This window comes from Condylura cristata, unplaced genomic scaffold (genome assembly GCF_000260355.1).
Source record: "Condylura cristata isolate star-nosed mole 26May11 unplaced genomic scaffold, ConCri1.0 scaffold00016, whole genome shotgun sequence".
Lineage (NCBI taxonomy): Eukaryota > Metazoa > Chordata > Mammalia > Eulipotyphla > Talpidae > Condylura > Condylura cristata.
The window spans coordinates 2,208,228-2,219,615 of NW_004567117.1; the positions used below are offsets into that span (position 1 = coordinate 2,208,228).

The 11,388-nt window shown below is 43.3% G+C and overlaps 1 protein-coding gene across 2 annotated transcripts in view; it reads right to left on the reverse strand.

Annotated features, from left to right (window-relative positions):
- GNAL (guanine nucleotide binding protein (G protein), alpha activating activity polypeptide, olfactory type) overlaps positions 1–11,388 on the reverse strand; it is a 157,374-nt gene that overhangs the window by 94,349 nt on the left and 51,637 nt on the right. Inside the window, exons 1-5 of one of the 2 annotated variants that reach the window (XM_004683731.2) lie at positions 5,337–5,422; positions 4,516–4,837; positions 4,194–4,266; positions 3,589–3,643; positions 3,342–3,461 (exon numbers count right to left, since the gene is read on the reverse strand). In XM_004683731.2, coding sequence (XP_004683788.1) covers positions 3,342–3,461; positions 3,589–3,643; positions 4,194–4,266; positions 4,516–4,657 — 390 coding nt within the window. In that variant the 5' untranslated portion in view covers positions 4,658–4,837; positions 5,337–5,422. Of the gene's footprint in view, positions 1–3,341; positions 3,462–3,588; positions 3,644–4,193; positions 4,267–4,515; positions 4,838–5,336; positions 5,423–11,388 lie in introns of those variants that run through there. The other variant, XM_004683733.2, reaches the window with a different exon arrangement.

Here is an 11,388-nt window from a genome sequence, read left to right on the forward strand (position 1 = left end):
AATGGACCAGGCAAGAAAATAATAACGAACAGCCATATACCAGAGACATTTTGTGGGGGTGGAGTGGGGAATGGGATCAAAAACAGGGGTGGGGGAGGGAAGTGCACAGGACTATGGTGATGGCACACGAGTGACTTGGTGATGGGAAGCCCACGGGGATTACAATTGAGATGAAAAAAAAGTACAAAATGATGTAAAAATAAATTATAATATTATTAAAAAAATCATGTTTTATACACTTCAGTAAAATCTTTGAAGATACAGCACCCAATGCAATGATAGTGAAGGAATGGATGAAAAGATGGGACTACATCAAGTTAAAGAGCTTCTGTACAGCAAAAGAGACATTACAAAAAATAAACAGGCATCCCACTGATTGGGAAAAATTTTTCTCACAGAAAGCTAGTGATAAAGGATTGATCACAAAGATTACAAAGAACTGGTGAAACTCAACAAACATAAACAACTCCATCAAAAAAAATGGGCAGAAGAGCTAAAAGGACACTTCTCCAAAGAGGAAATGCGGATGGCCAACAAGCATATGACAAAATGTTCAACATCACTTGTAATAAGGGAGATGCAAATTAAAACCACAATGAGATACCACCTCACCCCAGTGAAAATGGCACATCTTAAAACAACTAGCAATAACAAATGTTGGCGAGGATGTGGAGAAAAAGGAACTCTCCTGAACTGCTGGTGGGAATGCAAACTAGTACAACCACTATGGAAAACTGTTTGAAGGTTCCTCAAACTGCTAAACATGGAGCTTCCATATGACCCAGCAATCCCACTCCTAGTTATCTACCCAAAAAACACAAAAACACTGATTCAAAAAGATACCTGCACCCCCATGTTTATTGCTGTTTTATTTACAATTGGAAAGACACGGAAACAACCCAAATGACCAAAAGTAGATGACTGGATTAAAAAGATGTGTTACATATATACAATGGAATATTACTCAGCAACCAAAAATAAACAAACACATGCCTTTCGCAGCAACATGGATGAAGCTGGAAAAGATCATGCTTAATGAAATAATCCAGAAAGAAAAGGAAAAATACCGGCTGGTTTTACTCATAGCAGGAATATAACGGAACAGGTGAGAAAATAATAATAATGAACCAGAGACATTTTATGGGATGGTGAATGGGATCAAAAATGATGGGGGGAGGGAAATGCACAGGACTATGGTGATGGCACATGGGTGATTTGGTGAAGGGAAGCCCATGGGGATTATAACTGAGATGGAAAAAGGCACAAAATGATATAAAAATAAACTATTATGGGACCTCCCTAGTGGCACAGTGGGTTAAAGAACAGCACTGAGAAGCTAAAACCACTTCAGCATGAGTTCAGTCCCTACCCCGGAGGTGACCCACATGGCATGGCAGATCTCTCTTGACTTGCCCACTGCTCCCCTCAGTAGTATACTTCGTAGATCTGCCTGTTCTACTCCCCACTCTGTCTCTGGTGAATCCTCTCACTGCCCCTGCACATCTGGCCTATACTCCAGTTCTGTATGCATAACAAATAAATCTTAAAAAAAAAACACTATTATTTAAAAAAAATCATGTTTTAGTTCAAAAACACTTTGGCAATTTAGATGCTTTAGAGTCCTTTGTAATAATGCATGTGGGAGTTACTGTTTTTGAATTTTGGATTAAATATGGGAACCTTTATCATGTGTGAGTTTGTCATAAACAGAAGAAAGGACATGTGTGACTGATTAATTTTTATTCTAAATTCTCACTGTATGTGAAGAATAATTTTTTTCCTAAATGAGAACCACTTCAAGCTTTTTTTTTTTAATAACTTTTAGGCAAATATGACAATATAGAATTAAGAACTCAAGCATATGTCTATAAATGTTTAAACCAAAAGCTGAATGGGAATGCCACCCATAAGTTCAGCTAGGTCCTTAGAGTTTTGGCTGCTTTCTGCAATATGTAAATAATCATATTAACTCATAACTGATTAATCCATTATTAATTATCAATTAAAAAAAGGGAACCAGGAACCAGCAGAATCTGCAGATGTAATTGTAATGTTTCCAGAAGCATTTTCAGTATTAAATCTTAGATATATGCAATACACATTATATGTAAACTATCACAGAGTGAGGTGACAGGTCCAGTTAGCAAAGCACGGCCTACCACAGCGTCTGCCGCGTCTTCTCCATTAAACCCCTCCAAGCCATTCACCTAAAGACATAGTTTAACAAAAAACAATGCGCCTGCCGTGTTGAATATCTCAGCTCCATCTTCTAGTCAGTTGGCTACTCCAACGTCCTTCTCATTAGAAATTCTAGAGATCTCACTGGCTGCATTGGCATGCTCATCAGAGGCAAAACCACATGAAAGGATGCAACTAATCGTTTTTATGAGAAGTAATTATTATGTGCCAACTGGATACAGGTCCTTTAGGGTAGACACCATAGTCGGCCAAAGAGAAGGTAGGCAAGCAGGATGCCACCTCCTGTACTTCAGTCAGCAGGTCGGGCCTGCCTGTTCTCTCTCCTGGTTTTAGCATTATGCTCCTTCCCAGAAAGGACTGAGAATAAAAACGTCTCACCTGGCCAGGCAGTGAAAACTCTGACACACGGTGACTGATAGGAACAAAAACACATACATAGTAAGTACACACACACACACACACACACACACACACAGAGTCAACTATAATAAGACTTTTCTTCTGAGAAATTAACAAATATATTTGCCTTTGAAACATGCTTACTCAAATTACCAAATAACAGCATTTTAATGAAATGTCTATACACCAAACGAGAGAAAACTAGTACTGTTATCAGCCTCTTGCATAAATAATACTGCCATTCCCGTGACTAGGAAACCTGCTCCAAGCAATTACATTCCCATCATACAGCAGACAGCAGAAGTGATTGATGTTCTTTATCAAAACGTGCATTCTCCTCTTGTCTGATCTGAAAGATGCTATCTTAAAATAAAGATGCTATCTTCCTATTATTTCCATGGAGCAGTCACATACCAAAAATTATTCCTCTCTCATCATATAATGGCTACTCTTTATCTGCAAAAATGCTTGATTGTTAACTCAGAAATACATAAAAGAGAAAAATACTATCAATATTTCTTATTGTGTTCCTGATTATCAACCTCACCATTACATTCACAGAAGCCTTTCTTACAATTCTAATGTCCTTAATATTCTTAACAAATGCAAATATTTCAGTATAAAAAACATTCTTTTAAGCAGAGAGTTAGATTTTGAAGAAAGTTAAATAATGAATTAACATTGACACTCAGTACGCAAGCTTATTTTGCACCATTTAAATATTACAATAAAGATTTACTTACCTGGGAATATTCAAAGTCAGTGATTGGGGCTATACTCTTGATATAGTCTGACCGAAATTGGTTTTCTGGGTTAGCCAGTGGAACAGGAGGTATTATAGTACTCATTGCTGAAACAATTGTCTGAAATGAAATAAAGGAGAAAAAATATGGATAAAGAAAACAGTTTTGCTCTGTATACGATAATCTAAAATATATCAGTTCAATCTACTGATTTACTTTTTTGGTAAAACCAAAAAAAATTCCTTACCACAATAGCATCTTTAACATTTTTCCGGATGTCCAGAATTTTCTGCTTCTTTTCCCTACATTAAAAAAAAATTGCTATTAATTTAATTTACCTTTGACACTGACTTCGTAATCAATGGAGTGGGTTTAAGCTTCCAGCTGCAGCATAGGGTTGGAGTGATTTTACTAGGTCAATATCAACCCTCCAGAGCTGCAAGATCTGCAAAGTTTTCATCCAGGAGGGGAAAACATCCTCCATTTCCAGTTTGCATCCACACAGATTATACAAAAATGGCAGGAAAAAAACTATAGAGCTATACTTGTAAATTACTTTTTGAATATTTTCACATTGATAGTTATGGATTGGAATAGATGCAGATAAACCACAGTGAGAGAAGCATAATGGTTACATCACACTTTATTAATATTACTTTATTTTATAAACTAGACTTTACTAGAAAAGCTATTTGTCTAATTAAAACAAATTCAACAACAAATTTCTGTTGTTAAAGGTCTAGCTAATGACCAAAATAACTGTTCAAAAGAAAACACTTTTGGGAAGACTGGGAGACAAGTGACAAAGTTGCAAGCAGTTTGGAAGCATAACTGAAATGGATCATTCCTTACTCTGGATTAAAGCCATTTACATGCAGGATCCTCATCTGTTTGACGATAGTGCTTTTCCCAGATTCACCAGCTCCTACAAATAAACAAAAAGAATGTTGGGATTTGCAGCGTGATGCCTTTGCCATCTCACGCCAACCCAGACTGAGCAATAATCCTACCCCTACTCAGTCATTTCGAGCGCAAGCCAGGTCTAAGCTGGAGCAGCTGGAGACCTAAGGCTCGGTCACTCAGCGGCGCGCGAGGCTCCCGCCCGGCCCAGCCCGCCAGGCCCTCGCGCCAGCGGCTCCAGGCTCGCGCTCCGCTGGGCCCCGAGCCGCCTTACCCAGTAGCAGCAGGCGGTGAGTGGCTTTGTAAGCCAGGCGCTCCTTTTGCAACTGCTTCTCGATTTTCTTGTTAGCCTCGCGTCTTTCTTTTTCATCGACGCCCTGGTCTTCTGCTGTCTTGCTGTTACCCAAACACCCCATGCCTGCCCGCTTGGATGGACGTCAGACAGGAATGTGCACAAAAAGCAATAGACTTGCAGATGTTTGTGGGTCCTGTGACGTCTTCTCTTCCTTGCTGCTGAAAAAGCTGGTCTGGTCTTGGTGTTTTCCGATCAGAGCAGTCGTCTCTTCTCCCTCCCTCTGCCCACCGCAAACTCCCAGCTAAAAAAGGATGCAAGGAAGACGCTCGGAGTCAAACTGTTTTTTTTTTTTTTTTTTAAAGATAACTATTTAGAATGATCTGCGGCCCTAAATGATATAGGGATTGGGACCGGGCCTGAGAGAGCGCGGGGCTGCGCTGGAGCCAGCTGAGGTGGCGCTGCGCCCTCCGCTCACCCAGCGCCGCGCGCCCTTGCGGAGCTCGGTGCCCTCAACCCCGCCCCCGTGAGGGCGCGCTGCGCCGGGTGCCGGGTCCCACCCGGGGTGACCGTGCGCGGCGCGGAGGGATGGAGCGTGCCGCCCGGTCCCGGCAGGGCGACCGTGGCCACCTGCAGCTGCCCGCGCAGCTCTGCCCGCGCAGTCCGACGCACCACCCTCCCCGGCTCTGCGCTCCCCCGGGGTCTCCGCATAGAGGGAAGGGGAGCTGGCAGGCTCAGGGGTGGTGGGGCTGGGAATGCAGAGAGGCGCTAGCGCCCACGGCTCGGAGGGGCAGGGAACTGACCTCTAGGAGCCGACCCGCGGGGCGCTCACCCGCGTGGGGTCCGGACCGCGGCCGCGTGGCGCTCTCGCACCCCGAGCCCAGGAGAGTGGGTCTGGGCGCGCGCTCCCCTACGTTCCCTCCGACGCCTCCCTGCTCGCAGGCAGGCGAGGACTCGCGCAGGATCATGCATATTCTATCAGGGAGGAGGATCTGTAAGAGGCTCACCAGTCACACCGCCTTTGTTGCGCTCATTTTCTAGACTATTCCAGCGCACCCACGCCGCCGCCTCCCTAGCCTTCTGTCTTTACCTCCAGCCCCCGTTTCTCCTTTGGAGTTCTCTAAACAGCTCTACTACTTTTCTAGAAGGCACTGTGGCCTCGAACTTGGCACTGCATCCCAGAAACAAACGGAGGACTGGAGACTGGCCAAGGTCTCTAAGAGTGCGAAGTCCCCTCCAGTCCCTCATCATAGCTATAGCCAGCCCATGTGGGGGCGTTGTCTTCACTTGGCTGCACGTGGGAGAGAAAGGGCCACCGAAGTGAGGGGCCAGGAGTCGCGGGGAACCAGCACTGATCACTGGACAAGATCATTTCTGTGTGCCATGCTGTAAGACGTGGTCCCTAGGGTCATGGGACCTGGGATGGTGCCCTAATTCTTTTATGGGCCCTTTGCCTCCCTCAGACCTCAATCCCTCACCTTCCTCCAAACCCATCATACCTCCTCTCTTTAGGCCTGGACTTCTCTTTCACAGAAAACAAATATCATCTCCAGTGGTGCACTTACTGGACTGCCATGCTTACTCTGGGCTCCCAGGGGCTTGGTGGAAATCACTTTGCTTCTCCTCTGCCTCTTCTGTTTATCAATCTCTCCCTTTTCTATTTCCCTGTTCATGAAGAGCTCACATTCAATTCTGCCCCCAATTAAATCCGAGGGTACCAATTTTGGTTTCATCGGTTTTTCTCCTGCCATCCATCCTCAAGAGTGAAAAGACAAACTGATCTCCTTATTCTTCCTTACTTCTGCTCACGTTTCAGCTCTTGGTCCCTGGCTTAGGGCCCTTTTCTTACACAGAAAACACCCCACAGGCGACCTGATCCCTCTCCCACTCCACCGCCCCCCCCCCCCCAGGACTAATCCATACTTCTTTGACCTCTCTCTGGAGACTCTTGCCCTTTGGCTTCCACTCCCTGGCTATTTCATTTCTTGCTCACCCTCTGACTGCATCTTGGCTCCTCCAGGGAGCAGAACCTTCTACTCAGTCTTCCCCTTTTTAGGTGTATGGGCTACTGGCAGGGTCCCTATATCCTCCTTACTGTGTGCAAAGGTTCTGACAGTGTGTCTGACCTCCAGTGCAGCCAGCCTCCTGTCTCCTCCACCCCTAGCACCTAAGTCCACTGCCACTTCCATGCCTCACACTGTCTCTAAGGACTGAGCTCCTCCGCTCTCCTTATACTTCAAATCTAATCCTTTCTCTTTCCTCTCAGGCCCCTGGATTTCCAGAGCACAATATGGCAATCATCCTTGACTTCTTTTTCTTCATGCAAACTCCCAAAGCTACTGTGTTCCACTGGACCTGTGTCCAAAACACCTTTCCTGACCTTTCTACTGACAAAGTCTTCAATTGTGAATCTAGCATGGATTTTGAATCACTTTGTCGCCACAGTGACAAAAATCTGACTATGTCACTGTCCCCCCCGCTGCCCCCCCCACATACTAGCTAACAGAAATGGTCCTCCCCACTGCAGTGATATAAACTCCAGCCCTCCTTCTCCTGCTTGCTCTCTGAAAACAGCTCTTTTAAAACTCCACTGGATGTTGGGCTCCACAAGGCAGGGGCTGAGTCTGCCCTGAGCCGAGTTCAGTGCCTGGCCCTGAAGAAACGGGGCTTAATGGGTGCCTGAATCCCTGAGCCAAAGCTAGCTTCTCTTCCAAGTGTGGGATCTCTTTTAAATTAACAAATTATGCATCCAGTTTAGCGCTATTTTGAAAATAAGACTACTTAAAAAAAAAGATTTATTTATTTATGTATATAGAACTGGGGTATAGGCCAGAGATGCAGGGGCGGTGAGAGGATTCACTGAGACAGAGTAGGGAGCAGAACAGGCAGCCTGATGAAGTACACTGCTGAGGGGAACAGCGGGCAGGTCAGGAGAGGTCTGCTGTGCCATGTGGATCACCTCCAGAGCTGGGGATTGAACTCATGCTGAAGTGGCTTTAGCTTATTAGTGCTGTGCTTTATCCCGTTGCGCCACCAAGGGGGGCAAAAATAAGACTACTTTTTAAAAAGACAAGTACTATTCTTGTCAGAAGCAGAAGCAACACGGTACGCTACAGTATGGGAGCAAGGGAGAACTCTGGCATTGTGGCTGAGACTATGTTAGCACCACTGTCAGGTCCACACTGTGTGAATGGCCACGCACCTTCACACATGGCTACACTGCCAGCCTGGATGATGGCTAAGGAGGTGGTCAGAGACAAATATATATACATATATATATGATTATAGTGGAATGTTTTTAAAGATTTGTCGGTTGTCTTAATGCCAGGAATTGTATAAGTTGTTAATGGGAAGAAAAGGGACAAAACAAATCTCATGAGTACTTATAAATGAGGAATTAGAACCCAGAAATCATACTTCTAAGGCAACCCACTATATTCAGTTATCCTACAAATATAGCAAAAAGTTTCCACTTGTTTAGCTCTAGAAATCAGAGTAAGAGATAGCTTTTTATAATGACATGATTTTAAAAAATGCTATAATATACCCAGAAAGTTAATGCATGGATAATACAATTATAACTTATACATGCAAAATAGCTTCTTTTAAGGGGAAGGCTGTCCTAAAGGAACTCTGCAGTTTTGTGGACTCCACCCCTACTCCAGCTTTCTGGACTCCACCCCCTACTCCAGTGATTGGAAACTTCAACTCCCAGCAGTACCAAGGAGAGAACTGCGAGGACCCAAGGGCGGAGCTAAGCAGGCATTGTGGGACTTTGGGGGATAAATAGGGAGCCATTTCGACTCTAGACTCTCGCTCTCTCACTCAGAAATGGCTCTCGGAACATGTGACTGGGGGCTGTTAGTTTGTTACTAGAGCTCCAAGTCTGCTGCCTGATGGTAAAATATTCTAGTTACCTTGTGTCTCCCTTTCCCTGGGTTGTTCCTTTTCCTTTTTCCTTTTGTAAATAAACCCATTACTGACCCTTTTGTGTGTGCCTGCAGTACAACTAAGTTTTAAGCATGGGTGAGGACACATAGACAGGCAGCCCAGTTCAGACTGGGGGGCTCTGTAACACTTGTACTCCTTATCTAAAGATTGCTGGCATTGGGCTAATGGAATAATTTATTTAATAATAACTTATTAGTATTTTTAATAACCAAAAATGAGCTATTATCACCATTATATTATCGAAGCTTAGAGAGGTAAAAAAGAAGCATTAGCTGTGTGTAAATCCTGTACCTGGCTGCAGTATTTGCATGCTATGATCTACAGTGTGGCCCAGAATGCAATGCTTTGAATACTCTAAATCGTAAGGACAAAGTCCTTTTATAAAGTGATGCAACGTTTCTTAAATGCAAAGCCAATCTTGCTCAAGTTACCTTGCTTGTTGTTTTCCTTTTTCTTTCCTCCATGCTCACCCCCACCCCCTTTCTTAAACACAGTCACCCTTTTCCTCCTCGGGTCTAGAAAGCTGATGTTCATTTGGTTTTGAGCCATGGGATCAGAATGCAGAGCCCCAGCTGGCTCACCTGGATTGGCGGGGGCGGAGCTGTGGGGGAGCGGGCAGAACAAGTCTAGAGCTGCAGGCTGTGCCGGCGTCGGTTGCCAGGCAACGGCAGAGCCATGCAGCCAGACACCTTGAGGCTCACATCCAACCGCTGAGATGGAGGGATGACTGCTCTGAGCACAGCTGCTGCTGAGGGAGGGGCGCCGTCCACTGCAGGTTGGGGAATTAGTTGTGCCCCAAAGCAGACTGGGAAAGGTCCTAGTCAAGAACCTTCAAGGAAAATGGGGTGGGGGTAAGGGGCTGGAGGAGAAGCGCAGAGTTTAGGGCAAAAGGGCTAAGGTAAAACAAAGTGGTGTTTCCCTCACTCCTGTTGATGTTTAAGACGGTGCCTTGGAAGTTTTCCTACATTTGTAAGTTTAATTACTCAAATTTCTTTTATATTTGGTTTTGTAAATTTTGATTCATGATTTTAAAATTTATTTTTTGTCTCAGTTGCTTTGCTTGGAAAAAAATACTGATTTAAGAATTGTCACCTGTTTACTGGATAGCTGAACTCGATTCCATGACAGCAATAAGAATACATTCGTTTCCCACTATTAGGAAACACAGAACGTTCCCCAGAGAAACGTTAAGAACAACTGAAAAATTTCAAGGAAACGATTTCAATTCATGACAAGCTTTGAACAATGACTAGAGTGCTATATAACACATGATAGTGAGCATATAAATTTAATTTAAAAATCTTAAAAACTTAATAACTAATATTTCTCTATTACCACTTTATTTATTTTTAACTGAGGTAACCTTAGGATACTTCCACTAGGCATTACCAAGCACAATGTACCCAGCACCAAATCACCTATGAATCCATAATCATAGTCCACTGTGCTTCATTATTATTTTGTTCTTTAATTTTTTAAATTAACTTTCCCTTACATTATTGTGCTCCCCACTTTTTCTCCACCTCCTACTACCCCCTCTGAATGCTTCAGTTCTATAGTCAGCTTTCAAGGGTTAGTTTTTAAGCATCATCTTAAGTCTTTCTCTGATTAACTTCACTGGGCATGATCCCTTCCAGCTCCGTCCATGTTGCTGCAAATGGCATGAGTTTATCTTTTTTGACCACTGAGTAATTGTATAGTGTGCGTAGATATACAACATCTTTTTTTTTTTAAGATTTATTTATTTATGCATACAAAAACTGGGGTACATGCCAGAGGTACAGGGGCAGTGAGAGGATTCACCAGAGTGGGGAACAGAACTGGCAGACTGAAGAGGAACACTGGTGTGGGTTACCTCCTGGGTGGAGGATTGAACTCGCACTGAAGCTTCTGCAGCTGGCTTGCAGTGCTGTGCTTTAACCTACTGCACCACCAAGGAGGGCCCCATACTGCATATTTTTTATCTACTCCTCTGTTTGGGGACATTTAGGTTGTTCCCCTAGTATGGCTATTGGAAATAGGGCTGCAATAAACTTGGAAGTGCAAGTTTCCATTTGAATTAGTGTTTTTAAATTTTTGGTAGATGCCTGTGAGTGGAGTTACTGGGTTATATGGAAGATCTATTTTTAATGTTTACGACAACTCCATACTGACTTCCAGAAGGCTTGGATTATCTGCATTCCCACCAACAATGTAGGAGGATTCCCCTTTCTTGACACCCTCACTAGCACTTGTTGTTTTTGGTCTTTCTGATATGGGCCATTCTCACAGGTGAGAGATGGTAACTCATTGTGGTCTTGATTTAAATATCCCTGATAAGCAATGGTGAAATTTTTTTCATGAGCTGTCTGTGTGGCTTCTTTGGAGAAGTGTCTGTTTAATTCTTCTCTCCATTTTTGATTGGGTTATTTGTTTTCTCTTTGTTAAGTTGTATCTGTTCTTTGTAGATCTTGTATGTCAATCCCTTGTCAGATATGTGGTATGCAAATATTTCCTCTCATTCAATAGGCTGTCTTTTTCAGTTTAGCTATGGTTTCTTTTGCTGTGCACAAATTTTTAGTTTGATGTAGTCCCAGTTGTTTATGTTCTTTTTTGTTTTCCTTGCTGTTGGGGACGAATCCCTAAAGACATCACTGAGGCTTATGTCATGAAATATTTTGCTTATGTTTTCTTCTATATGTTTTGTAGTTTCCAATCTTTCAACCATTTTAAATTGATATTTGTGTATAGTTTCATTCTTTTGCATGCAATTATCCATTTTCCCCAGCACCATTCATTGAAGAGGATATTATTGTTCTAATGTGTGTTCTTGGCCTGTCATAGATTAACTCTCCATATAAATGTGGGCTTATTTCTGGTCTCTCAATTCTATTCCATTGGTATGTGTCTTTTTTTTTTTTTTTT